This window comes from Carettochelys insculpta, chromosome 6 (genome assembly GCF_033958435.1).
Source record: "Carettochelys insculpta isolate YL-2023 chromosome 6, ASM3395843v1, whole genome shotgun sequence".
Lineage (NCBI taxonomy): Eukaryota > Metazoa > Chordata > Testudines > Carettochelyidae > Carettochelys > Carettochelys insculpta.
In genome coordinates, this window is record NC_134142.1 from 114,979,220 (window position 1) to 115,007,217 (window position 27,998).

Genomic DNA, 27,998 nt, shown 5'->3' on the forward strand with positions numbered 1-27,998 from the left:
GGCTGGGCGTGCTGCATGGGAGCCAGCTTTCCACGTTCCTCCTGCCTTCGGAGATTGCTGTGGTTCTGGATCAGAACACGAGGTAAAGCAGCATTCTAATGGCAGGACATTGATTTACACACGCAGTTCTTGTTAAAACAAAAAGCAGTCAAGTTAACTATCAGAGGGGTGGCCGTGTTAGTCTGGGTCTGTAACAGCAACGAAGGGTCCTGTGGCACCTTATAGACTAACAGAAAAGTTTTGAGCATGAGCTTTCGTGAGCAAAGACTCACTTCATCAGATACTCATGCTCAAAACTTTTCTGTTAGCCTAGAAGGTGCCACAACACAGTTCTTGTTAACGAAGGACTAAAAATGTACCTTGTATCACCTCCCTCTTAGGGTGAGTTTTCCTCAACCATTCCCAGCAGGCAAGAAGGGAGATCCCTGCCAATCTACCAGTTATTTCCTCTGAGCATGGGGCATCCCTGCTCGCTGAGGATGGATTTTCTCAGATCCCTCTTAATGAAGAATGAGCTACAATCCACCTGTCCTTTTGCTTTATCAGTGGGGCCAAGGCCACTTTTGGGTGGGGGGACAGGGCAGTGTGTTTCCCTGAAGAGCCTGGCTTTGGTGGTCCCCCTGTTGAATTAAAATGGGAGCCAGGCAGCTAAAGGGAAGAAGAGGTCATAAAGGCACACACATCCCACAGCCATCACAAACTCTCCAAAGGTAATGGAGAAGATGGAGGCAGGCACACTGGGACACAGACAGAGACTTGCAGAGAGATGGTACCCTAGTTGCCAACAGCATCCTGGGTAAAGTGGGTGTATTGGTGAGCAGTGGAACTGCCTGAGAAGCTAAGATGGGGGGTGGTTGGAGGAGTCACAAATGAGGCCAGCAATTTTTGGGCAGTATGGAGGAGCAGGGAGCTAAGGAAAATAGCAGAGAAGTTGGGGTAGCAGCCCATCTGGAGAAACTGGGGGAAAGGGAGGTGGTTCTGGCAGTGAGAGTTCATAGAATCATAGGGCTGGAAGAGACCTCAGGAGGTCTTTGAGTTCCCCTGCCCAAAGCAGGACCAACCCTAATTAAGTCATCCCGGAAAGAATGCAGTCCACAGCAGGCAGGGAATGGTTTTGATTCATCAACCTCCGGGTCATGGGCCCACCACTCTGCTCATCTTAGAAGTCGGTCCTGTGACCAACTGTGGCTCCATTGACACCCCTCCCCGCCTCCTAGATTCCCTAACAGTTCCACTGCTCGCCAATATACCCACTTTAGCCAGGATGCTCTCTGACCACTGGGGCACCATTTCTGCTCAAGCCTATGTCTGCATCCCAGTTAGTCCTGTCAAAGTGCAACACCAGAGGCACTGAGACTTTGTGCCAGGGAGAGTGAAGTCCCTGCCTTGTTGTTGTGAGGTGACTAGCATTTAGCTCACGTGTAGAACACAGGGATTTAGTCCCTATTGTTGTAAGTTCAGTTCCTACTGCTGACAAGCTAGGGACCCCTTGGTATTACAGAAGTAGTATCAGAGACTTGTATTTGTTTTAGTTCCTAGAATCACCCAGAATATGCATCAACCCGAGCCATGCTTTGCAGGGGGATAAATACAGCCCTTCAACTTTAATTTCCTTGACAGACTTTATTTTAGTGTGGGTGTCAGGGAAGCGGTTTGGTTTCAGCATACTTTTCATTAACCCTGGCCGGATCTGTACCTCCAGCTGTCGCCTTGGGCTAACAAGGATGTATGTAATAAAAAAACAGACTAAGTAACAGACTAAAGACTAACAAAATAATTCATTACACGATGAGCTTTCGTGGGGTAGACCCATTTCTTCAGATCTGGAATTAGTGAAGAAGTGGGTCTGCCCTACGAAAGCTCATGACCTAATAAATTATTTTGTTAGTCTTTAAAGTGCGATATGACTGCTTTTTTGTTCTGTGAAGATACAGACTAGCACGGCTATCTCTCTGTGACTATTCACCATACAAGCTTTTATGTGTAACATAAAGAAATACCTTGGAAGATAGAGGGTGAAGGATTGCAGATAGACCACTGCATCTGTGTCTCTCAGATGAGTGGCTTTCAGCTCCGTGTTATGTTTTCTGTTACTTGTTTTTCTGTAACTTGTTACTTGTATTCTGGCAGTTTCTGTAGCCAGCTAGCCCTTTATTATAGTATCAAAATGTTTCATGAGGATTTAGCAGCATGACTCATTACAAGATGTAGGCAGGTGTGGCAGGAAACAGTTTAAATTGTTAGTCTTTGGTACACATGTCTCACTTGACACTGAAATCAACAATACACATGAATTGATAATACTCAGACAGCACAGCTTCCTTAACTCCTAGTTCAGGCAGAGCTCCCAGACCTGCAGGGAGCGTTCTGTCATAGTAATGCTCAGTCAGTGGCCAGCAGTGCAGGTGCTATCTCTGGCAAGATCTGTTCCACAGTAAGGTGGCCTCTGCCATGACAAGGGTCTTGTTCTCCTCCCTAACTTGGGGGGGTTCACTGCTCCACCAGGCCAAGACTGCAGCATCTCCCTTGCAGGAATCTCCGTCCTCTTGGCAGCATCAGGAGCTCCCTGTAACCCCACTGTCAGAGTTCCCCTAACTCTCTTCCCCTGTATTTCCCACAACTGTGAACATTCAAATAGGTAAAAGTTGAAAAAATGTTTAAAAATAACATTCTGTTAAATTACAAAAAAATGATTTCTGTACAGCACCTGTGACAGGGACTGGGTATTAAGAAGCTTTCTGCAGTCTCAAAACATGGAGATATAAATATACATTTTTTTATATCCTGCACTTTTACTGACCATAATCATCTTTCAGGGACCATAATGCTGGTCAAGGATGATCAGAGATTCCTGTTTCTATTGCCTATCAGTCCTTTGCTAATTAAGAAACTGAGGCTGAAATATCTCTCAGAGCTATAGACACAAAAAGGACATCACTTCCCTTTTGATTTAGGCAGCAAATGTCATCAGCTGTTCTTGTAAAATTTCCAGTCACCCAGACTGAGTTTCCTAAGGGACCTATATACTTTTGCCTGAAAACTGTTGCCTTTGGGGGCATGGATTCCTCTTGTTGCAGAGGTCCTTTAAGCTTTCTGGTTAAGGCTGGTTTCTGTGCTCTGAAGTGACAGTGGAGATGGTCGTTGTGGCATTGTAAAGCAGAGAGTAAGACTGTGCATGTCCTCTTTCACAGGCAGAGGTAAACTGTTTATTTAAGAGATAAACGGGTATCACTTTTAAGTTACGAAGTAATAACTTGATGCTGAGCTAAATAAACCTCAAGGCCAAAACCTGAGAAGTTGGTTAGTCCAGGACACAGGTACTGTATTGTCAAGCTAATACTGTTAAACTGACATGTAGTTGCCTCTCCACCAGCAGGGCTGATCGACCCTGTGGGACCTGGGCAATGCAGGTAGGGGGCCTGGCTCTGTGCCCTCAGAAGGTGCAGAGCCAAGGCAGAAGGGGAGGGGAAAGGGCAGTGGCCTTTAATGCCACTGAGATTGTGGTGCTGGGCCTCCCACAGCTGCACAGAGCTGCACTACCAGCACTGCAAAGGGGCACAGAGCTACTGCCGAATTAGTGGCGGCGGCCAGAGCTTCAGGCCTCCTTGAAATTATTGGCCATGGGGAAGCTGCCCTCTTTGCCTCCCCTCTTAGCAGGCCTGCTCTCCGCACTGGCTGCTTCAATCCAGCTGTTTTTCCTCTGTTATTGAGGAAGTTATAATGAATCCAGCAATGCAGGGGAATGGCCACCCAGGGGGTGAAATGCAGCTCAGAGACCCAGATGATGAAAACAAATGGCCTCTTCTCAGAGCTCTTTCCCGTATCTCTGTTCAGTGATTGGCTCCCAGTTTGCATCCACGTCTGTCTTCTGGGTCATTAACTAAGCACTGGAATCTAGGGTGGAGTATAGCACATGCCCGCATATCACTCTCCATAGAACAAAACCCTAATTAGTCTTCCTGCCCGGAGCACCCCCCCACCTGCTAACCCCCTTCCCTCAGTCTCCACAAAGACATGAGCAACACCGAGTACATTTGTTAGTTATTTTATACCCTTCTATCCCCTTGCTCAAGTGACTCCCTCATTAGGGTCATCCAGTAATCTAAAATCTACCATGAAAAGGTCAAATGTTCTGTTACCACCACCCCAACCCCCTGGAGTTCAAAGTTGAAAAAATGGTTTGCCCCAGAGCAGTAGCCAGCTCTTTGTCCAAGAGTGCTCCATTTCAATGGGACAATCCTCAAGGTTTAGTTACCCTCCAGTGTTAACCCTGTGCCAGGTAATTTTTCCTGTCATCTCCTGTGGGCCCTGGCTCAGTGTAGAGATGAAAGAGACATCAGAGAGATGAAATCCCACACATTCAAAGTGAAGTTTGCAGTCTGAGCCAGATCCAGAGTCCCCACTATCACACAGAATTCATAAGACTAACCGAGATTCCCCACATTGTCACTGAAGGATATCAGGAGGTTGGGAAGAAGGATAGAATTGAGAAATAGAGGGTGGTCACGTTTGCCTGGGGGGATATGGATAGGAAAGGTGCGAGGGCATCACAAAATCAGAATTCTGGGATGTATGGAAAATTGACATTTGCAGAACTGTTATAAATGGAGAGAAAATACAATAATTATGCAGATCAGTATAACCTGACTGGTTGAGAACTAGTAGCCAACCAGCACAGGGATTGCGTAAGAAATATAGATAATATTTTCAAACTGGAGGTCATGAATTCAGATACCTAACAACAGGCTTTGGCACCTAAGTGGCCTGATTTTCAGAAATACCTTTAATGGGACTGGTCGTGTTCTCAAAGTTAAGCATAGGTGTCCACAAGATCAGGCAGAAGAGTTATCAAAGTAAAGATTTACTCCATCACTTTTTTTTCCAGGAAATCTGCTGTGGCACTTGGTACCAGAGCTAACCAAGATCTACGCATGTTACGCCTCACTTGTTATTGTGGCAATCAGTCTTATAAAGTTGCACTATAAATAATTTTTAAAAACACCACACTTTAGAACAATATTGTTCTTCAGTCCTCTCTGGAGCCTAAAAGATTCAGATACCGTGCAAAAGAGGGGAATCACCAATACAATACAGAGGAGATGGAAAAATATTTTAAAATGTCTCTCTTTCTACCAGGCATTACATGTATAAGAGCAAAATTTGTTACCAAACAGCAGAGGTTGCATAGAAACCAAAGCAGGAAATAGCCAACTGCCGTCTCCCACAGTCTCCCTTTTCAGAGCTCAGTGTTTCAGAGCCAGACAAGTATTGCAGGACTGGCAAAACCGGATTGTACTTTAACTTTCCCTCATTGTAACAGAGAGGTAACTGTGTTAGTCTGTAGTCTAACAAAACAAAACTGGGTCTTGTAGCACTTCAAAGACTAAGAACTAATCATAAACAAACAAATAAATAAAGAAGTAATTTTGTTAGTCTTTAAAGTGCTACATGGCTGCTGTTTTGTTTTCCCTTTTTGTGTGTGGGAGCTGCAGAGGCTAATCTGTGGGGAATGGCTGGTTTAATTAATCAGCGAATCGTCATTTGAGTTGGGAAGAGGGACTCTTACATTTAAAATATAAAAATGTCTGGAGACTATAATCACTTCCTATTAATTGGGTATAGACTAGCAAAATATTTTGAGCTGCACTTTAAAACTGTGGACTTTTCCATGTTCCATCTTTGGAAAATTTGAGTGGGGAGGGTGGATTCCCCAGGAATTTAAGTGTTTGGATACAAACATAAGAACAAATAAAAAGGGAGTGGCTAGCAGCTGGGTGAGGAAGTCATTTAGAGAGGTGATGCATATAATCCAGTGACTTGCATGAATATGGTTCATGGAATAATGGGATGGGTAAAGCCTCCTACTTTCTCCTATATTTTGAGTTTGTGTTTAGCGTCAGGAAAAGCCCAGTGATGGCTGCACCTACTTCCAAAATAATCACCACAGCAGTAAACAGGGCAAACTTGCACTAGCCTGTCCTGAAGTTATTGGATTCTAGGGGCACGTGCAATGGGCGAGGACAGATTGCTCAACTTTAGGACATACAGCTGGATTAGACTCAATATCTTTCACAGTATTTCAGTATCAGAAGGAGAGAGATTAGAGGTACAGGAGCAGGGAGAAAAGCTGTTGCTTGGTGGGTTTGTAGACAAGGTGAAGGTAGACACACATATGGAGATGCAAGCCCTTATTGAGTCCCCAAGAATTGGGCATTTCCATACCAACAAATTCTCAGCAATAGTAACTGGGCTTGACAGGTTTCCCAGCGCACCCAAAATGTCACACACCTTTTCTCCCTGAGGGATCTCCCTTCACACTGCTCTCTTAGTTCCCCACTAACTCTGCGTCTTCTCCCAAAAGATTGCTCTCTACTAGCTTCCATGCTGCCTCAGTGAGGGAAATGGTCCCTTTTTCTTCCTAGCAGCATTTGAGCACTAATACTGGGTAATGGAGGGGGGTTATTTTTCTTCAAGATACTAGCCCTGTTAGTCTGCAGCTTCACAAATAACACACACACCCTGTAGCATCTTAGCTACTAACACATTGTTTCAAGAGGTGACTGCTGGGAGCTGGAGACCATAAGTGGCTGCCTTGAGGGATGATGAAGGAGAAATATAGGTGGACTTGCTGATAAAAGAACTGAAAAAGATCTCTCTGCTGAGCATCAAGAACAAGACTGGTATTTTGTAGGAGGAAGTAGAAAGAGCAGTGAAATGACTAAAAAAGAACAAGAGCCCGGGAAATTATAAGATCACGGGAGAGGTGATTAAATATGGCGGAGAAAGTGCGATTCAGGAACTACACAGACTACGTAATATAGCAAGGAAAGAAAGGAAGGCACTTAAGGAATGGACAAGATCCATGCTAGTCACAATATACGAGAAAGGAAGAGCATTGGAGTGGAAGAACTACAGAAGAGTTGCCTTAACCAGTCATCTAGGCAAGGGGCTGGTGATGATACTGATGGCAAGACTAAGATTGCAGACAGAAGAACATCTAGCAGACAAGCAAGTGAGGCTCAGGGAAGATAGAAGTATCATAGAGCGGATATTGGCACTAAAATTGATAGCGGAGAAAGCTCAACAAAAGAACAAGAACACCCACAATTGCTTTGTCAATTTTCAGAAGGCATTTGACATTATAGATCAGCAAGTGACTTGGGCGGTGTTGGAGTCATATGGAGTGGACAGCAGACTGATACGGTTGTTGAAGGTTGTTGAAGACAGTGGTGAGAACGTGGAGAGTGGGAAAGTTGATTTAGAATGAGGAGAGGTATGAGATAAGGAGAACCCATATCACCGAGTATCTTCATCACACACCTAGAGAGAGCGATGGACAAGATCAAGGAAAAGGTAGAAGTGGTAGCTGCACATGGGAAAGAATTAACAACTTGAGGTTCATGTTTGATATAGCTATCATTGAAGAAGATGAAGAGAAACTAGCAAGACCGGTGCAGGTGCTAAATGAGGAAGAACAGCGGTACGGACTGATTATGAACATGGATAAGACAAAAACAATGGTATCTGGAGATAAGGAAATAGGAAGGAAGATCGGTGTAGATAGGATTGAACTAGAGAATGTAGAAAAGTTCATATAACTGGCGAACAACACAATGTATGATCTAGACTATAAGAAGGCAATAGTGACTCGAGTACTGAAAGAGCGAGTTCGAAGGTGATGGATAAGATCTGGAAAAGCAAAGCAATTAGCTTAGGAATGTAGCTGAGCATCTTGAAAACACGTGTATTCAGCAGCACGTTGTATGGATGTGAGACGGGTGATAATGAAAGATTAGAAGAGAAGGATATTGACATTCAAGAGGACTTGTTATAGAAAGATCCTGAGAATAGGATGGATGCCATAGGTCACCAATGAGGAATTGTAACAGAGAGGAAGCCGTGCTAGTCTATACACTATCAAAACAAAAAGCAGTCAAGTAGCACTTTAAACACTAGCAAAATAGTTTATTAGGTGAGCTTTCGTGGGACAGACCCACTTCTTCAGACCATAGCCAGACCAGAACAGACTCAATATTTAAGGCACAGAGAACCAAAACGGTATGCAAGGAGGACAAATCAGAAAAAGATAATCTAGGTGAGCAAATCAGAGAGTGGAGTGGGGGGGGAAGATCAAGAATTAGATTGAGCCAAGTACGCAGACGAGCCCCTATAGTGACTCAGAAAGTTCCCATCACGATTTAAACCATGTGTTAATGTGCCGAATTTGAATATAAAAGCCAGCTCCGCTGCTTCCCTTTCCAGAACGGTGTGATAATTCTTCTTCAGTAACACACATACCTTTAGGTCATTGACAGAATGCCCCATTCCATTAAAATGTTGACTAACTGGTTTGTGGATCTGAAGTGTTTTGATGTCTGTTTTAGACATTGACCCTTTGTCTAAGGGAGTTAGAAGTCTGTCCAATATACAAAGCATCGGGGCATTGCTGGCGCATGATGGCATATATGATGTTAGTAGAGGAGCATGAGAAAGTGCCCGTGATTCTGTGAGTTACCTGGTTGGGTCCAGTGATGGTATTTCCAGAGAAAATATGTGGACAAAGCCGGCAGCGGGCTTTGTTGCAGGGAAAGGTTCCAGGACTGGTGTTCCTGGGGTATAGACTGTGGCTGTTAGTGAGGAAGTCCTGTAATACACAGAGCTGAAGAAGTGGGTCTGCCCCACGAAAGCTCCTCACCTAATAAATCATTTTTAGTCTTTAAAGTGCTCCAGGACTGCTGGGGTGTTCTGGCAGATTACAGAGCAACACGCCCACGCCCCCGCCCCCGCCCCCGCCCTGGGGGGCATCCCTGGGCGCTGGGCAGCGGAGGCGAGGGCAGGGGTAGCGAAGGGGGCAGCCCAGCGTCTGGGACCCAGGGCCGGCGGGTGTAACGCACGTGAATGGCTTCTCAGCCCGGGCCTGCGAGCGTGTCACGAGGCCCCTCCTTGAGCCGAGCCCGCTGACATCAAGCGGAAAATCCCGCAGCCGCGGTGAGTCACAGGCGAGCCGGAGCAGGCCCCAGCCGGCGCTGCCAGCCTCCCCGCCCCTCCCTTCGCCGCCGGGCGCTTGGCGGCTGCCGGCCAGTGACGCGCCGCGCGCGCCCGCGCCAGCAGAGCCGAGCCGAGCGGGGGCGGGGCTGGAAGGGGCGTCTCCCGCGCGCGGCCGCAGCCCGACTCTCTCCGGGCCGAGGATCGGCGAGGAGCCAGGTGTGTTCCCCGCGCCCGCTGGCTGCTCCTGCCTCGCGGCTCGGCCCGCTGCGGGGCGGGCACCGCGAGTCCTGGACTGATGCCGGGCCGGGCCGGGCCGCTTCGTTCTGGCCCAGGTGGGGGGAAGGAAATTCCCCTCGCTCGTCTCCCAGCCGCTGCGGGGCGCGGCTGGTTGGAGCGCTGCTGCTCTGCGCGCTGCGCCCGGGCACTCCCAGGCTGGGCCGCTCGGCGTTCCCACGTTGTTGTTAACGGCTTGAGTGCCAGCCTGGGACGCGTGGTGTCGCGTCGTCCCCTGCACGCAACCCCCTCCTCTGACTCAGCCTGCTGCTGGGATACCCCGCCCCGCCCTGTGCCGAGCCGAGCCGGGGGGGAGTCCCACGTGGGCAGGGTTACTAAAGAGCCGCGTTTCAGAGCGTGCTGAAGCTCAGCTGCCTGACCCGCCTCCTGTCTTGCAGCCGCCGGACACTGAGCTCTTCCTGCTCTCTGCTGTGTTGGGGGTTCCTCCGCTGCTCGTTCGTGAGGTGAGTTTGATTTTATTTTAAAGCCTGGAATCACTGGTTGTACACTAACCTGCTTCGCGTTGTGACAGAGAGGTAGCTGTTAGTCTGTATTCCGACAAAGCCAAAAAGCAGTCAGGTAGCACTTCAAAGACTACAAAATGATTCATTTGGTGATGAGCTTTGGTGGGACAGACCGACTTCTTCAGATCTATAGCCTTACCGGAACAGACTCAATATATAGAGCACAGGCCTCCAAAAGTTGTTATCAAAGTTGATGAAGTGGGAGGGGGGAGTTAGATTAAAACATCAAAGTATGTAAAAGAGTCCTTATAAAGGATCAGGTAATTGCTGTCCCTGTTCAAACCACTTGTTAATGTGGCAGATTTGAATATGAATGTTAATTCTGAGCAAATCTGCCGAGGACCTGACTACAAGCGTGCAACAAGACCTTCAGAGCCTTCCTCAGACACCTGATTGTTGAGAAACTGGTGTGCTTGTCACCATGGACTTGCAGATCACAGTAGTAATAATTCATGTCTTACTATAGTGGCTTGTGCTGGATATGCAGATCCTGTAGACTTTGGAGACTGTTCCAGTTCATTAGAATACCCTGACATGGCTACAAAAACAGCTGCTCAGTTACGCTTTCATCTAAAATTTAAAGAATCTTTATCTGTTTTTTCCTCCATCTTTTCCCCCTCTGAATAGTTTTTGAGTTCTTGTTTTTTCAGTTGTAGTTGATCTGTGGCTTTTTAGCCTTAAATTTAGGTAGGCAATAAAATCCCTGTTATATTGAATTACGGGCAGTACCGACAGGTTATTTTGCAGTATTGAGGCAGGTTATTTTACAGTTTGTATCTGAGGTTTTTGCTCTTTTGGTGGGTCCTGCAGTACTTTTCAGAAAGTTTGTATTGGATATTTTTATTCCACCTTATCGGCTTTAGTAATGCACTCGTGCAAGAACAACAAGAAGTCCTGTGGCACCTTATAGACCCAACAGATATTTTGGAGCATAAGCTTTTGTGGGCAGAGACCCCTGACACAACAACTTCTTGTTGTTTTTGAAGGTACAGACTAACTTTGCTACACCTCAGATACTCTTTGCATGGACATTATCCTGTCAAAACTGATTTGTTCAGTATTTTAGTCTTGCCAACTGGCTGTAGGTATTTACATGTCATCACCCTAGATAAGGAAGCAATCTGTATGATTTTTATTTAGATAATATGTAAATATTATCCTCTGATATGTACAGTACTCTGTCAATTAAGTGTTCCAGTGTCGCGGATCTAAACTGGAACTTAGTCATAAGTTTAAGATGATGAATGGTTACAGAAGGATGTGGACTTCAGGGGAAATGGACAAGGATTTCCATAAGATCCTGTGGTTACTTTTGTTTGGTTTGGGTTTAACAGGAAACTGTGTACTAGGGTTGGCTGTTTTTTTTTGTTTTTGTTTTGGGGGTGGGAGGTAAATATTCATGGCTATAAAAGTACTTTCTGTTGTGTAAATGGGTAAAACACAGTCTCAGTCAAGAGAACTGTACCTGTTTAAAACAGCTGAGAACTTGCTGCTACTAGTACAGACTTTATTATTGTAGTAGCTTTTTACACTCTCCTTCCGTTTGTCATATGCCCTGTTAAACAATGCAGTGTAGGAGAGGGAGAAGGACTGGAGGGGGAAGACTGAAGGAAGACACGAATAAGTGGGATGATTACATTTAGTTTTCCTGGGAGTGGCAATCCAGGGAATACATGCATTACAATCACAACAGCCATAGCTCCAAGAAAGGCCAAAGAATTAGACCAGTGAGAGCTCTGAAGCAAAGAGGAGGAGGTACCAGATGGGAGAACAATGGCAAAGGATATGTCTCTTTTGTGGAGATACTCATCTTTTCCCTGCTGATCCTGGAGAAAATAAAAAACAGACTCCCCATTCTTAGGCCATGTCTACATTTACCCAGAAGGTTGATGGCTGCTGTGCGATTTTTGGTATGCCAATTGCATACCAAAAATCGACTTTGCTGCTGTCGACTTCCGTGGCTGTCTTCATAGCAGGCCAATGGGAGCACACCTCCTGTCAATCTTCCTTAATCCTCCCAGCTCTCAAGAAGTTCCAGGGTGGGCATTGACCCCAGAATGCACTGTTTCATGCATGTGCAAAACAGTGCCCCGGAAGATGGAACCTAAGTGGTCAATCATCCATAGTGTAGATGTAGCCAGAGTGAAAAGTAACTAACTCTTTGGTGTGCGCATTCTTAGGGAGTAGAGCAGAGAGGAAACATTGCAACATGTTGTAGGGTGAAAAAGGAGTAACAAGACCAAGAAAAATGACAAGACAGAAGGATAACTTAAAAGAATGTCCAGGTTAGTCTAGTGTAGATCATCCTTACATTTGCTCCACCAGGGGCTCTATGGGAGCCCTGAGCTCCCAAATTGGGGGATGATCCTCCTCCTCTACTTGGAGATGGGAGTCTGGAGAAATGATAGGAGGCTGTTTGTTGTCTCTTGGGCACTTCCCTATCACGTGAATCCAAGTGCAGGAAAAGCTGGCAGGAAATAGTGTAAGAACATTTCTGAAGATGGAGAAATCCCAGAAGTTGACCTCTCACAGTGGAGGCAGGAGACGAGAACCATACAGGGAGGAACAGGGAGTTGGCACTTACCAAGGGGCAGAGAGCCACGTGGAGGGCAGAGGAAAAGGAGGGGGAGAAAGAATAAAGCCTGGAAAGGGAAGGACTGCAGGGCAGGACAGTTGGTGACTTTGCATTACTAATGCCTTGTAGTCACACGCACAGGAGATTGCTTAAATGTTTCCACCACTCCCCATGGAGTCTTCACAGGAAATGCTAGGGCAGCCCCTTTTGCTCATGTGAAGTGCCTGGGGTTTTCACTGCTTATAGGTAGCAAGTAGAACCTCAGGCAGTCCGAATGGAGTTCAGTTGACAGAGCCCTGAAGACTGAGCCACTTCTGTTGAACGGGGAGCATGGGCATTTGAAGCATGAGGTGTAGGCCTTGAATCACCCCTCCCCCCCAGTTAAGATAAGAGACAGGATACAGGGGGGAAAAAAGTATTCTTCCTTTTGCATAGTCCATAGCTCACTAACATTGTTTGAGAAGTGATCGCACTTGGTGTGGACTCAGTTGAAGTAGTTTTTCAAATAACATTAAACTCTAAAAAAAAAAAAAAACATCCTTTTTTGCTAATGTAGATTAGACTTTTGTATGGGTTTGTTTCATCCCTGCATCTTGTATAGTCACATACCCTGTCCAATTGGAAAGAGGGCATTGTCACCCACTTTGCACTGAAGTCATAACAGTGTAGTCACTTACACAAGGTGTGTAGAGTCACGAGCTAGCCAAATGTAGAGCTGGAGTGTCCAGTAGGACTTTCCAGGATAGTAAGTGACTGTAGGATCTGCTGTTAAATTGCCAGATTTGTGGGCTAAGACTTAGTTATTTTGAATTTCTTTATCCAGTGATTTTTTTATGATGGTACGTGCCAGTACTAAGTATTGGCAGCCCCAGGTGCAGGATTGGCTGCGGGGAGGGGGCAGGCTGAGTACCAGCACCTTATTCTTTAGAAAAAAGGCATTGTCTTTACCTCCTGTAAAAGTGTTGTCTGTAGTTGCTAAAGTGTATAAAGACTGAAACTTTTCTGACCTATAATATAGGCTAACTGTATATACATCATAACTTGAAATATGATTGTGGAACAGTAACCCCCACCCCCTTGCTCCCGCTTCTCAGATGCTTGTAATTCAAAATTGCTCCATTAGAGCTGATGTCAGTGGCTGAACATAAAACAATAGAAAGCTTTTCCACAAAGAATGTGCGTATTGCTTTTCCAGTGCTACAAAAAATGTTGCCAAATCCTGATTCATGCAAACAATTCAAACACTGCCTCTGCTCTGTATGGTAACTGCTTTTGCTAACCACACAGGACAAGGATTGTACCCTAAAAGTGATAAAATGCCACCTAGAGTATACAAAGCATAAACTCCCACAACATGTAATTATGTACTAACGTCAACGGGTGAGAATCTAGTTCATTGCTGAATGTTGCTGGCTACTGCCAGCCCCGTGAACTTTGCTTTCCAGTAATCTGGTTTTTGATTGAAAAACTTCTGTTAACATGGAACCGGTCAGTTCCCAGGACTCCTCTTCACGTATACTCTTATGAGAGATCATTGAATCCTACATTTGCATCGCACTTCCCATGCTCTCCCAGGAGTATGTGCATTCCAGGCATCTGAGCAGTATTCACAAGAATGATACCCATTGCCTTTGGAAAAACTGTTCTGTAGCCATGAAGAGACCCTCTCTCTTCACTGCACATACCATCCAGCCACTGGACAGGGGCCTCTACTGGGTTAGTCTGATATATCTCCACATCACAAACATTTATTACTGTGTTTGTAACCTTTCAACATAGGCTGTGTATAAAGAGGGCAGTTTGCATAACTGTAACTTGTGGCTAAGAGGGTTATAAATCAAGCTGCCCAAGCCTAACCGATTGTGTTTGAAGTGGGAATGCAAGGTTTGTTCTGCTTCAGGGAACTGCTCACTGACCTCTTGTTAAATCTTCAGGTCTTGCATCAGCATTTAAAATGGACGTTGACATCCAGTGTGAAGAGTTGAGTGCGTCCAGATGGTCTGAGCTTGTTTCTTCCATGAACACCTGCAAAACTGTCAGGTAGTCCCAGTTTCTTCTAGAAGAAACCATATGGCAACTAAGTAGAATAGGTTCCTAAAAGGCAGGAGGTGGGAGGGAGAAAGGGTAGAGATTGTTTCCTGCATTTCAGGGACAATGTTAATTGCAGTAGTGTTGCTGAATATTACTGCAGACGTACACATGAGGGAAAGCTTCTGCTCATCTTATGTAGGAAGCTCATGAAGACATGCTTATCTAAAGAAGCCTACTCCTTTGCACGAGCACCTTCTGGGTTCAAATTCAGCATAGATTATAAACCCAAAGTAGGGATGTTTTCAATGGCTATTTAAATATGTTGCCACTGTCCTGGTGTTCCTGTCTCCCTTGCCAGAACGTTTCTTTTGCCAGGAATTTGGTTTCCATCTTTCCACCCAGAAAGTGAGCTTTATGCTGTAGCGCCCCTTGATGGGAGTGCTGTTCAAACTCCTCCCTGATGGACTTTTCTGATCAGTCTTATCAAAGGCTATACATTTTAACATCTGGAACAACTCTGCCCCTTTCACTTTTTAATCCTACCTGTTCTGGCAGCCTGGAAGAATGTAACTTTGATGCTAGCCCAGTCAGCTAACAAGCGCTCTGTGGGGAGTTAGGGAGTGCTAGAAAAAGTTGGTTCCCCACAGCTCCATCTCTACTTCTCAGGGATCTGTGTTCCTGGGCTCCGCTGGATGGGCAAAATGAGCACTAAGCTAGTGGTAATTTTATTTGGATTGGATAGGAAGGAGCACATGGGCCTTTCATAGGTGAGCTGTGTGGAACTAATTCTGACGCTTTGAGTCCTCCCTTGGGAATGGGATGCCCCTAGGGAACCAGGGCTGTGAGCCAGTGGTTGCAACTGCATTCTGAGCAGAGACTTGGCTGCCCAAGGCAGAGAGGCTGAGAAGGTGCAACACCTGATTGTTGCCTTCCTGGCAATAAAAGATGTGGCCAAGGGCGTATGAGCTATGCATTGCCTCAGCACATTCCCTGGGGCCACTACAGTCTGAAAGCTTATTCCAGCAGCGGGGAACTCTTTTTGGGTCAGGTCCCTGACTGAAAAACCAACAAAAAGAGACATTTCCTCATTCCCCTTGCACGCCAGACCCAGAGCCGAGTGGGACCAGGGCTAGTATATTTTGTGGGCTCCTCTAGGGTCTGGGATGGGACCAAAAATGAGGGGTTCATGTCGGAGGGGGCTGCCAGGAAATAGGCTTGGGGTGTGAAGTCTGGCAGGAGTGAGCTGGGGGTGGGCAGTCTGGGTAGGAGGGCATGCGGGAGTGGCGGGGTCTGGGTGAGAATGGGATGCAGGAGTGGGCAGAGGGTTGGGGTGGGAGGATGTGCAGGAGGGGCCAGGGTGCAGAGTTTGAGTGGGAAAAAGGGTGTAGAAGGGTTAAGGTGTGGGGTCTGGAGGGGCTGGGGTGCAGGGTTTGGGTGGGAGGAAGGGTTCAGGTGTGGGGTCTGGGAGGGAGAGGGTAGGAGCAGGGTGGGAATGGGGATGTGTGCAGGAAGGGGCATGTAGGAGCAGGTTGCTGGTGTGGGGGGCTGGGCGCGGGGGGTGCAGCTTATCTGCCCAGAACCCTGGGGATGTACGTGCTTCTGTACCTGGCCTCCCATTGATTTCCACTGCTCTGATTGGCTGGATGACTCCTCCAAGTAGCTGCCACTTCCCTTCCTCCTTCTGCAGCTGGGAAAACCACAGAGAGGAGCATGTTGCAACACTTCCTGCTCTCTCTTCTCCCCCACCCCTTCCGCCCACACCTGGCAGAGACCGTGGGCTGGATCCAGCCCTGGCTTGCCTGAATCTGGCCCATGACTTGTGGGGTTCTGGGTCTCCCACTCTATGGCGGGCCAGATACTAAAGAGAGGAGCCCCAAGGTTTGGGGTCCCAATTCAGGCAAGTCACGGGACAGATTTGGAACGTAGGCTGTGGGTTCCCCACCTCTGGATTCAGGTGCAGCTTCTGACTACTACTGCCCAATCATCTAGCTTGTTGCTGAAGAAACTAAGCTTAACTTCAGCCCACGGTTAAAGCTCTGTTGGCTACAGAGGGGGTGTGGGACACACTCCATCTTCTGAGCAGTACAGATGGAGGAGTTCCATGCAATTGGTCTTTGGGAAAATCTCACTAGTAATAGAGTCCGCATTGTGCAGGAGAATCTTGTCTTCTGCCAGGCCAAGGTAGTAGAGTGTTTTTTTTGTCTTCAGAACAAGCTGTATTTGGATTTATGCTCCAGGAGCTGAGTTAGGGTGTGGGGGTCTAACAACCCATTCAGTTGCTTAATAAATACATCTCTCTCTGATAGCGAGTGCTTCAGTTGTTAAAAGGAGCAGAATGAATTGTTAGGATTAACAATACCATCTCTCTTCTCTGCAGGCTGGATGATTGCAATCTCTCTGCTAGTCACTGTGAGGATATTGGCTCTGTCCTCCGTTCAAACCAGTCCCTGACAGAGCTAACACTGAACAACAACGAGCTGGGAGATTCAGGAGTGGAACTGCTGTGTAAAGGGTTGATGATTCCAAGCTGCAATTTACAGAAGCTAAGGTAAGTTTCCACTGGTGGTTGTGTGGAACTAATTCTGACACCCTGAGTACTCCCATAGGTATGGAATGCCCCTAGGCAACCAGGGGTGTGATTAGTGCCAGTGATTAGAACTGCATTGTGAGCAGAGACTTGGCTAGGGGCAAGGAACTCTTACCAGTCTTTCTTAGTATATTTTGAGTAACTTGTCTTTGGGGCCAGATTATCAGGTAAGGCAAATAATGCACCTCCACTGACTTCAATAGAGCTATGCCCATTTATTCTAATTGATGATCTTTGTCATCATTTAATGGGAGAGAGTCTCTTCTCTGTTATGACTGCTGTACAGGAAGTTACTAAAAACATAGAAGCCCTTGTTACTGCAACTGTAAGACCAGCTGATTTAAAATTTTTAACCAAGGCATAGAATATTGGGCCTAGCCTTGCCATTTAAGATTTAACTGAGCATGTAATAATGTAGTATTTCGAGAACTTTGCAGAAGCATTTAAGCATAATCCACTGAAGAGCTGCAGCAATATATCATGGATCCACGTACTGTATGTTTGACTGGTGGAGGGGACTGGGGCTGCCTTCCCAGGAAATTCCAAGCTCAGGGCAGGATGCAAGAGGGGGCGCAGATACTCCCGATGCTGGTGGGTAACATTGAAATTAAACTTCCCAGCCAGTCACAAACTGTGTTTCTGATCTCCCATGCTGACTGCTAAGAAGCGAAAAAGAAATCTGTCTCCTTTTTTACATTCCAGTTCTTTAGTTCCCAGTCAGCACCTAGGTCCAGTACAGTGAGAACATATTTTAAAATTCTGCTCACATATAACAAAATGTTATCCTGACCCCAAAGGGCCAGACACATTACCAAGTCACTGTAGGTTTGGATCTTACCAATATACCACACTGGCAGCTAGTCCTTTAGCGTCTAAAACTAAAGGTTTATTATAAAGGCAGTCGAGAACATGAAGGGATGTTTAAATGAAATCTTTGTGAGCATTTGACCAAAGTCCATCCGATTCCTAGCAGTGCTGGTGAGTTTGTTGGCTTGAAAGTCCATCTACAGTAGAATGCAGCTGCACTTTGGATGGGTCATTCAGTCCTTTCTATCAGAGCTTTGTTTGCAGAAAGGACACTCCAGAGGTAAGAAGCAGGAATGAGGACAAGATGGCGAAGATAGATGCATGTGCCTTTGTCTCAAACACACCCTGGCCAGCACATGGCCTGGAAGATTAGCGTTCTGTCTGTAGGCATGCCCCTAAATGCCTTGCTGAGTCATAAGGCCTATACCATTCCTTCTTTTAATGGGTAAAGTGGATAGCTGATGGTCCTTGATGAGCCATCAAGCAGACTAGGCAGTACATTACCACACTCTGGGTGTCACCAAGAAGCATAGCACAAGTTTTGTAATACACACATATCCCAAATCACAAAGGTGATACAAGTATATAAATGAGATTATCATAATTGGCAGACTTAACAGTTTTGCAGATATTACGTGGCATATCTAGCACAACACATTGACATTCTAGGATATCGATATTCCTTATATCCTAAATTGTCCCCAAATTCCATTTAGCATCACGGGACAATACACCAGTCTGAGGGGGAACATGGTGCATTCTGGGGAACTCTACTTCTCATACTTCAGTTTCTTTTCTCCCTTAGCCTGCAGAACTGTAATATAACAGAGGCCTGCTGTAAACATCTCCGTTCCGTTCTGAGCACAAAACAATCTCTGACAGAGCTGCATCTGGGTGATAACAAACTAAGAACTTCAGGTGTTAAAATGCTATGTGAAGGACTGATGGATCCCAACTGTAAGCTCCAGAAGCTTCAGTAAGTAATCACTGGCCTCCTGTTTTTTCCAGACCTGTTTGACAGTGTGCTGCTAGATGAAACCTGGGTGGGTAACTTATGGGATGGGGTTTCATCATCTCTCCTGACCAGCAGCAAATTTGTCTTAGCTGCAAAAAAGTGAATTTCTGAAGGGGAGAGGGAGATCTTTAATGGGAATTGGATAGTCCTCATCATTGGTGGGTTGTTCAGTGGTTTCAGCAGTGCTCCAAATCTTTAACCACTTTATTTCCCAACCCCCTGCTATATAGTTCCCAGGGTTGCATTCAGTGGACCATCAGAAAATGTTTCATGGAGCAGAGTCTGACAAAGCAGACACATTGGTGGTCTTAATCCAGTTACCAATGGCTAGGTCTCCACATGAAAACAAACTTTGGCTGCAATTTTTCTTTATCGGAGGCCAGGAATTAACTGGGCAGGAAGAACTTGCTGCTTCCCTCCTCAAAAGGGCAAACTAACTACCGCTCTTTGTCCTCCCAGTTCACTGACCTACTTCTTGCAGAGTTCTGGGTGGCTAGTCCGGTTCTTCGTATAACCATGTTGTAGGGAAGGTGATGTGGGTAGAGATTAGGTGCATGCCCTTTACACAGTACTTTAGGCTATTGTCCATTGCAAATAACCCTCTGACATTACTGATTAAATAGTGGTAGGTGCTCTATAAATGCAGAAAGACCTGGAAGTTCTATGAGCAAACCCTAATCAAAAACAGGAAGCACAAACTTCTTCCACCACCCCCAGCTGGAGTGGGCGTTATTTTGCTCTTGGTCCTAGTCTCAGACTGTTTGGTTTCTGACGTTATTCCACTAAAGATTTCTAGGTGGAGAAAGGAATTCTTCTCCTCATTTAGAAAGACACAGTAGTAGTAGTTCTACGTGGGGTGGACAAAATCACACCTGCGTGCTGGATTTGGCCCAGTAAGCATTTCTTTCCAGCACGCCCAGCTGATTAACAGAGCATGCATACTTAGAGCCAGCAGCACATGTTCAGTTACCTCTCCCCACACCTTGTTCCATCTGAAGCCAAGCTTCTGCTGCCAGGATTCTCCTACTGGCTGTGCAGAGTGGGAGAGGGAGGCCAGGAGAGGGTAGTGCTGAAGTCAGAGTGTTTCCTTGCCTTGTACCCCATCGCTGCAGAACAGGGGTCAGGGAGAGGGAGACAGTGGAGCTGCACCAGACTGATGGATGGTAAGTGACTCAGGATTTCAGAACAAGGGAGCGGGAGACAACAGAACAGGTCAGATTTCCCTTAGAGGCAGAGGTTGGCTGCTCTCAAAAACTTACCTAGCAGCAGCCAGTGCGCACACACCCACACAGAGTCGCTGTCACACATACACTCAAGCTGTGTCACAAAGGACTGTCTTGCAAAGTATTTCTCTTGCACGCTGTCTCTCTAGCCCCCTACCCCTTCTAGGGGGCCAGAGCCAGCCTGTGATCAGTACTAAAATTTATGAAGTGGTCCCTTTGTGAAAATTATTGCCCACCCCTGGTTATATACTCCTACAATTTGAGTTAAACACTGGTTGTCAGCAAGCCTGCATGCCACCTTACAAAAGGCTTACTACTGAAACTGAGCAGGTATACCGTCTGGTGACATTCAAATCAAACTGACTGAAGCCCTCTGCAGTAGCATGGATGTGCTATTAAGTTGCAGCTGAGGTTTGGGAACTTTGTTCATGATTTTTCATGAGGTATCTGTTTATTTAACTGGGTGACTAGAACCAGTTAAATTTCCCCATCTGAGCTGTGGATAAGATCTCTGGGGTGTTGACATAACTGTGGTGATTGGTATAATGAAGACCATTTTATTATGTTCTGGTTTCTACTTTTTCCAGGTTAGAATATTGTGAACTCACACCGGACAACTGTGAGCTGCTCTCCTCCGTTCTGCGCACAAAGTCCTCTCTGAAGGTGCTCAACCTAAGTCACAACAAACTGGGAGATGAGGCAGTAAAACTGCTGTGTCAGGGATTTATGGATCCCATCTGTAATCTGCAGTCACTACAGTAAGTAACAGCTGGTTCACTCCCGTTCTAACTCTGCACTTACAACTTTCTTGCTGCCAAAAATAGTTTGAGAAATTCTGTCTTATCGAAGTACATCTGTAAACTCTCCTGGATTACATTCTGCTTGGCACTTCATTCAGGGAGCCAGCTTTTACTCCTCACTGCATGGTAATGGCTGTGAGGTGGTTGTAGGTCAGACTTGCAAAGAAAATATCAGATGGCTCAGATTTGGGAGTGGGGATGGGAAGCTATTATCCTCCAGCTCTAACTAAACTCCCACTTATCCATGATAACCAAGTACAGAATGATGTGCTGTACTGGGCCCCTTTTCTGGGGTAAAGCTCATGTAGGGAGGTGGTGCAGGATCTCAGAATCTCCTGCCCCAGTCTCATTCTGGAGAGCAGTCTGGCTCTCAAAGCAGTATAGGAGGCAAAATGTGCCCATAGTGTCAAATGGAAGCTAAGGCCATACATGTGAAGGCCCTGTGTGTCTGCTGCAGCCATGAGCGTGGTTCTAATGGAGATATGGTCTTGGGGACTCCCCTGGTTCGGTCTGTTCCCAGGACTGACTTGGAGGGACCCTCAACATAACATAAAGGGAGGTCCAGACAAATCATCTATTGGTTACATTCCTGGCATGTGGGTTGAATGAGTGCTACAGTGGCCAAATGAAGGGTGATGCAAACTTAATCTGTTCAGGGAATACTCGTTTGATACACAGCTGGCATAGCTCCCCAGAACTCACCAGTTCATACTGGTTATGGCCCTGGCCTGCAGTCTCTTCCTGATTTGTATTCAGGATGGCAGCTGTCATCACCCTTTAATACACTGATGTATGGAGATGCAACTATTGAGCACTGATCTGATTCTTCTGTCTCCCCCTCACTTCCCCCTGCCAGTCTGGAGGACTGTCATATCACCGCTGCTAGTTGTGGGGATCTCAGCGCTGTTCTTGCTGCAAAGCCAAGCCTGACAGAGCTGTCTGTGGGAGAGAACAAGATTGGAGATCCTGGTGTAGTACTGCTGTGCCAGGGACTGCTGAATCCCAACTGTAAAATAGAGAAGTTATGGTAAGAGAAACCAGCAATTGCTTCAAATCTGCACAGGTTGCTCATCTCTAAGTCAGCTATGCTTGTTCTGTTGGCATGGTCTTGCCTGACGTAGTTCCTCAGTCAGCAAATGCCTTTATGAAGCAGGCTGCACCTCAGACCCCTTCTCTCCGCTGGGGTTGGGTGATGAACACTACTGAATAGGCAGGTGAGAACAATGATGTCAGTAAGTGATCAAATCCTATGAAGGAGGGTATGATTGAATATTCATTGCAGCAGTGCTCCGTCATTCTGTTCTGGTTTTTGTACAAGTCTATGTACCCAATATGGGGATTTTCATTTCTGATGCAGGAAACATGAGAACGCTGCTTATACAAAAGGAACTTTTAAAGTAAATGGTGTGTATGTATAACAAGCCTCTTAGAGTTCAAAAGACCAACTTTACTGTTCTGCATTTCTACCACTCTAGGTAAATGCAGGACTTTCTGTACTGATCTGGGGTGAATCCTGAGCAAATCTTGAAGCCAGTATTCCTATTGTGTTCTTCAGGTTATGGGAGTGTGGTGTCACACCTGCTAGCTGTAAGGATCTCGCCCAAGTCCTCAGTACAAAAGAGTCTCTAACAGAGCTGAGCCTGATTGGTAATGAGCTGGGAGACCCAGGAATGGAGCAACTGTGTCAAGGACTGAAGGATCCGAAAGCTAAACTTCAGGCACTATGGTATCTTATTGGTGTCTTCCTTTATAACTTTCACTTCATAATTTTTAGTTATTTATATATAAATACTACTAACATAAACACTTTACACTAAGCAGTACCTACACAAACAACCTCTTTAATTCAAGCTCTCTGAGGATGGTGTGGCTTTAATGTTAAACAACATTCCAAAGGGATGGTGGAGCACCAAGCCTATTGAAAGTCAATGGGACAAATGCTTCTAAATCTTTAGGTAATTGCAGATTTTTCACGGTCAAGGAAACTGAGCATCATCAAGTTTGAGCTCACCCTTAAAATATAATCAAGTCACTTGACGTGGATTTGGTGAAAATTTTGAAAGGGCGGTTCTAACTGCAAATCGGATGTTGTAGTCTGCTAGTTTCATGTTTTATATTGGATTCCTAGCTTTCCCATTGCTTTCTGTTGCTCTAAACCCCAACGTAAGTCTTGGGATTTCTTCTGTTGGGGAGGAAAGGGGGTGAGTTTATTCACCAAGGAAAACTAATGAAGAAAATCTGTCTAGCTGCAGTGTAAAGACACATGGCTCCCTCTTGGAAGGGTTTAAAGAATTCAGTGTTCTTGACTAATGGGGCTATTTTAGCCAGTGTGTAACAGAAGGTCCTGTGTAGATGAAGTGCTCTCTTCCAACCTCTGTATTTATCTGGTATGGCCTTGAAGACCAAAGGCCTCTGGCATCACATGACCCAGGGTAGGGTTAAAGCCAAAAGAGCAGCATAGTTGATCCGTTCACATGACTAGTGTTTCCTCACCCTCGTGTTCATCTAGGAATTGGTGAGGTGCCTCTCATGTCGAAAGCAAGTGGTGGCATGTCTCTAAGTGATCCTCTTGAGAGTCTCTTCATGGATCTCATGTGTAGCTATGTCCATCTTGTCTCTTGTGGTTTTTAGGTTTTTTTGGGTTTTGTTGTTTTTTAATAAGGTGGACACACAATCTTAGTAGCCTTCGCATGGATAAGGACAAGGGTGACTAAAATAACACATCTAATCACTGATGGCAAAAGACAGAAAACCTAGATTTCCCTAGGAATGTGGTCCCACCCTGTTCAAATAGCTCTGTTCACCAACATGAGGGAGAGGATGTGAGGCATTTGGGGGAGGCTAGCAGCCATAGAAGTTAAAGATGGGAGAGGAAGGCCTATTGGATCATCCAGTCAATCAGTTCGTCTAGCCTCTGAAGTTCTGGTCTCTTCTTTGCCTTGCAGGATAAGGGAATGTGGTCTTACAGCTGCCTGCTGTAAGAGCATTAGCGCTGTTCTTAGCACGAACCAGACCCTGAGAGAAGTGCATATGGGTGGAAACATGATAGGAGATGCAGGGGTTGAAATTATCTATGAAGGACTGATGAACCCCAACTGTAACTTACGGTCCCTGTGGTAAGTAACTTTTCTCTTGCAGCTATTGGTTGCCTAATGAAGAATGAGAGTGGGTGTAGATCCAGAGAGAGGCTACAGAGGAACAGCTATAAGTATCAAATAGTTTCAGCTGAGAGCTGATGCTCATTGTATCAATCATTGCTGGAAGCTGAATTCTGTTGGAATTCATTTCCTAATTTCATTTATACTTCAGTGGGTGTTGCACTAACCTCCTGTTCAGTGTGGCTAGGACAGCATGTGGGTGATGTCTAGGTGGCACAAAGAGTCAGTACATCAGATTCACTTTGGAAAACCATCTCCCTTGAAATCTTCTTCCCACAGATTCTTCATTATTCTTAAAAGGGGGCCCTTTTGTAAGAACTAGCAAATGTTAACTCACTGGTGTCTTTGGGGCATAAGCCACACTAACGATAAAAGAGCTGAAGGATTCTCTCCCTGGGGACAGGCTAACCCAAATCTGTTACGTCAGGATTTTACACCTTTTTGTGAAGCGGCAGGTACTAACAATTGTCAGATGACCTGCTGGGCTAGATGAATCACTGACCTGACCTCTTATCTGGTGGTTCCTGTGTCCTGGTGTTAGACCCCTGATTTGGGTAACAAGTTTCTCTGGTGTGAACTTGATCAAACCCAACACTATTCCAGCCTTGCTAGAAAAAGTAAGCAGGTCAGCTTCGGGGTGGCCTGGCAGAACTGTCCACACTGGATTCTTAGTAGGCAGTGACACATTTTCCCCTGGTTTGAGTAGCAGTCTTGTATAAATAACATAGAGCTCCAGCCATTCCTTCTCCTGCCCTCAACACCACAATCTTGGAGCCGTGTTCTGCAGCTGTAGATGCACAAAGAAATTCCTTTGCTCTTGCCCATTTGGCTTCCATGTGGCTCTCATGAATGCTTTAGTCATGGCTTCTAGAACCTGTAAGGTGTGACAAGAAAAACTCTGTCTCACAAGATCCCTTTGGCTTCAGTTCTCAGCAATCAGCTTCTGCATGGGAAAGATTGAGGCCTTTTCACAGAGGTGGACAAGCAGAGGAAGCCGTGAGTTTGGATGACGTCTGAATGTCATGACCAATAGATATGTCTAGTAACCCAGGGGCTTGGTTCTTAATTAAGGTTCTAGCTCAAACTATTGTGCTAGTCCTGTGTTTACAGAAGGACTGATTCTTCCAATAGCTTTGGCTCCTTTTGAGGCACTTTATCAATTTGCCTCTATTCCATATCTGCGTAAATAACCCAGTAACAACACTCTGTAAACGTTGTTTGGTATGGTCTTCCTTTAGCTTGCTCACCACTTGTAATTGTGTAATAAAACGAGAGAACAGCCTGATGGCACAGTCTGGCTGCAAGAACTCTGGTTAGCTAGTTGGATGGCCCCTTTAAGGCTGTATGGCCATACGCATGGCACAGTGGCTTACTGCCCTTGTCCCTAGAGACCAGACAAAACTGTACTAGACAACAAAAGACACGTGAGCCTGGTTCCCTAGCACACTATCTAGTGATTGATCACGCAGGTGCACACAGAAGAATGGAAATAATTGGGAACACTAAAGCTTGTGCAGTTGAGACCTCCCCTTGCGCAACATCAAAACTCACCAAACCTGATGCAGGCTGGCTTTATTTCCATCCACTAGCTGGGAAGGGTCATATTCTGTCCACCAGCTGTTTCCATGTAGAGGAGGACAGAATTTAATCATCAGTGTCTAATACTGCCCCAAGTCTTGTATGGAGCCAATAAGTAGTGACAAAAGGCTCCATGTATTTCTCTTCCTCCCACCCCCAAACTTTTCCCTTATATTCAGAATGAATTTTATGTCCACCATAAAATTGACACGTTGGTGCATATAACAAAATTCATGTGGTGTGGGTGAGGCTGAAAGGTTCCAAGTGCAGGGAGAGGCTCAGGGTTGGGGCAGAGGATTGGGTGCAGGGATGTGAAGGCTCCAGCTGGGGGTGTGGACTTTGGGGCGTGGCTAATGATGAAGATTTTGGGATGTAGGCTGCCCTGGGGTTCTGACAGGAAAAGAGGATTTCCCTGCTCCCTGCCCCAGCAGGACTTGAGCCGCGGGGATAGGTGCCCTGGCCAAGGCAGGTGTGGACTGGGGCTGGCTTCGGGCCAGGGGAGGGGGTGCCCTTTCCCCAGCCACAGCAAGGCTGGGCAGGTTCACTGAGTGCCTGCATGGCACTTAAGAGGTTACTGTGTGGCAGCACGGCTTACGGGGGACTTAAGCCCTGAGCACTGGTGTCTTTAGGGGAACATGCGCTTCAAACGAAGTGCACAAGCTGTCCTATACACCAGCCTCTGGAATGGCAGACAGACAAATGACAAGTAGTGGAGGTCTTGGGGGGGTGTCTACTCTGAATAGACCAAAGTGACTCTTATAAGACAGGAGGCCTCATCCTTTGGCTTCTCCCTTTCCCTGCAGGCTGGGAAACTGCGATCTCACAGCTGCTTGTTGTGGGAATCTGGCTACCATCATCTCCTCCAAACCGTGCCTAGCAGAGCTGGACCTGAGTAACAACGCACTGGAGGACGAAGGTGTGAAGAAGCTGTGTGAATCATTGAGGCAGCCCAACTGCAAACTACAGCAACTAGTGTAAGTGGTGCTCACTTCACTTCATAGTCTGCCTGACAGCCCCTGATATTAAACAGAAGGGAGCCAAACTGCAGTGTGGAAATAGACTGGACTTCTCTTTCACACATAGTCACTGAGGCCAAATGGATTGGATATTATGGATTACGGAGTTTCTGTGAATACTTAGCAAGGCATCAAACATTCTGCTTGAGCCCAAAGCCCAGCTTAACCATTTTAGAGGCTAAGCTGAGATCAGTGTGCATGTGGGGGAAGGAGTGGACTCTTACACCAGCCTATTTAGAAGTACCTTTGATTCTAGCTCCTGTCAGAGCAGGGATATTGGATTAGTTGGACTACGGGAGTTACTCAGTCTGGCAGTTCCTGGTGGCAGACGCTTCAGTGCGTTGTGTAGCTATGCCATGCTAGGCAGAAACAAATCCTGCATGTATGATTCTCTCCTTCAGCTGCATTAAGTTGCTAACCAAGCTACTGAAGTCTGCCTTTGGTTTAATAGCTCTGCCTTAGGACTTCAGTCTTGAAACTGGGATTGGCAGAACAACAAAGGCCAATACATCTTAAGGAAGTATTGGTCCCTTTTGCCATGTCTTCCCAGAGGTCACTGTGACTTTGCTCTCCAGCGCTTCGTGATTTGATAGCTGAGACTGCTCCTTTTTTTTCTTTTCAGTCTGTATGACATCTACTGGAGTTCTGAGACAGATGATGAACTGAAGGTCCTGGAAGAGTCCATACCTGGACTCAAGATTGTTTCATGATCAGTAGAATCCCAGGTGTGACCAGGTGCTGATCACTGTCCTGATCGTCTTTCTGCCTCTCTAGCTGCACTCTTCATATATGCAACTAATCAATGAGTTTAATGTAGAATTTTCCACCCCTGAAAATTATTGGAATCTCTGCAGAACATGTCTCTTGAGGGAAATGACATGTATGTGTCAAATGTACATGAATGTATCAAATCTGAGGCTCCTCAGAGCATCTCACACCTTGAGCTGAAGAACGGTAGGCATCTGAAAGACCGGGGCTTTTAGCCTATAGAGGCAGCTCTAAAATCTCTATTTAATTGGTCAGTTAAGATTTCCTTCTACTTAGGGGTTGGCAAAAATAGAGCCAGCTGGTGAATGTCTAGTATTCAGTAGATGCTGGTTTTGTTGAGTCTCTGGGGAAAACTATCCAGGAACAAAGCAAAAATATTGACACTAAAATAATACACGATCTGTTCCTGGAAGAGGTCAGTCTTCCCCTGGGAAAGTAACCCTGGCAGGAGCCCCAGATAAGGCTGATAAGAGTAGGTGCTCATTGCAAAAATTCTCTCAAAGAAGCTTTATGGTATCGTTTTTACTTGTAATGGGCGGGGTTTATGGAAATCTATCTGTAGCTCTTAAACTGAAAATGGGTAAATTTTGTGCCCTGTTCTAGCAAGAGTAGCTCTGTAGAAATGTCATTCTAATAAAGTTTCACTGCAAAGACA

General features: G+C 46.0%; 1 protein-coding gene across 5 annotated transcripts; it reads left to right on the forward strand.

The window, feature by feature from the left end:
- The first annotated feature begins 10 nt into the window (after window positions 1-10).
- On the forward strand, window positions 11-27,998 carry LOC142014787 (ribonuclease inhibitor-like). 5 transcript variants are annotated; one of them, XM_074997911.1, is made up of 11 exons: window positions 11-82; window positions 9,660-9,725; window positions 14,295-14,400; window positions 16,769-16,939; window positions 18,591-18,761; window positions 20,611-20,781; window positions 21,680-21,850; window positions 22,379-22,549; window positions 23,769-23,939; window positions 26,363-26,533; window positions 27,198-27,998. In XM_074997911.1, the coding sequence occupies exons 3-11, from the start codon at window positions 14,315-14,317 to the stop codon at window positions 27,283-27,285; spliced, it is 1,371 nt and encodes a 456-aa protein (XP_074854012.1). In that variant the 5' UTR covers window positions 11-82; window positions 9,660-9,725; window positions 14,295-14,314; the 3' UTR covers window positions 27,286-27,998. The 5 variants fall into 5 exon arrangements, with proteins under 5 accessions (XP_074854012.1, XP_074854013.1, XP_074854010.1 ...); XM_074997912.1 differs by lacking the exon at window positions 11-82 and adding an exon at window positions 8,971-8,988; XM_074997909.1 differs by lacking the exon at window positions 11-82 and adding an exon at window positions 9,115-9,204.

Excerpts from the sequence above, each read along its gene's own strand:
- LOC142014787 (XM_074997911.1), top strand. The coding sequence starts at position 14,315 with ATGGACGTTGACATCCAGTGTGAAGAGTTGAGTGCGTCCAGATGGTCT. Across the intron at positions 14,401-16,768 it reads AACACCTGCAAAACTGTCAG|GCTGGATGATTGCAATCTCT; the intron begins GTAGTCCCAGTT and ends TCTTCTCTGCAG. Across the intron at positions 23,940-26,362 it reads TGTAACTTACGGTCCCTGTG|GCTGGGAAACTGCGATCTCA; the intron begins GTAAGTAACTTT and ends CTTTCCCTGCAG.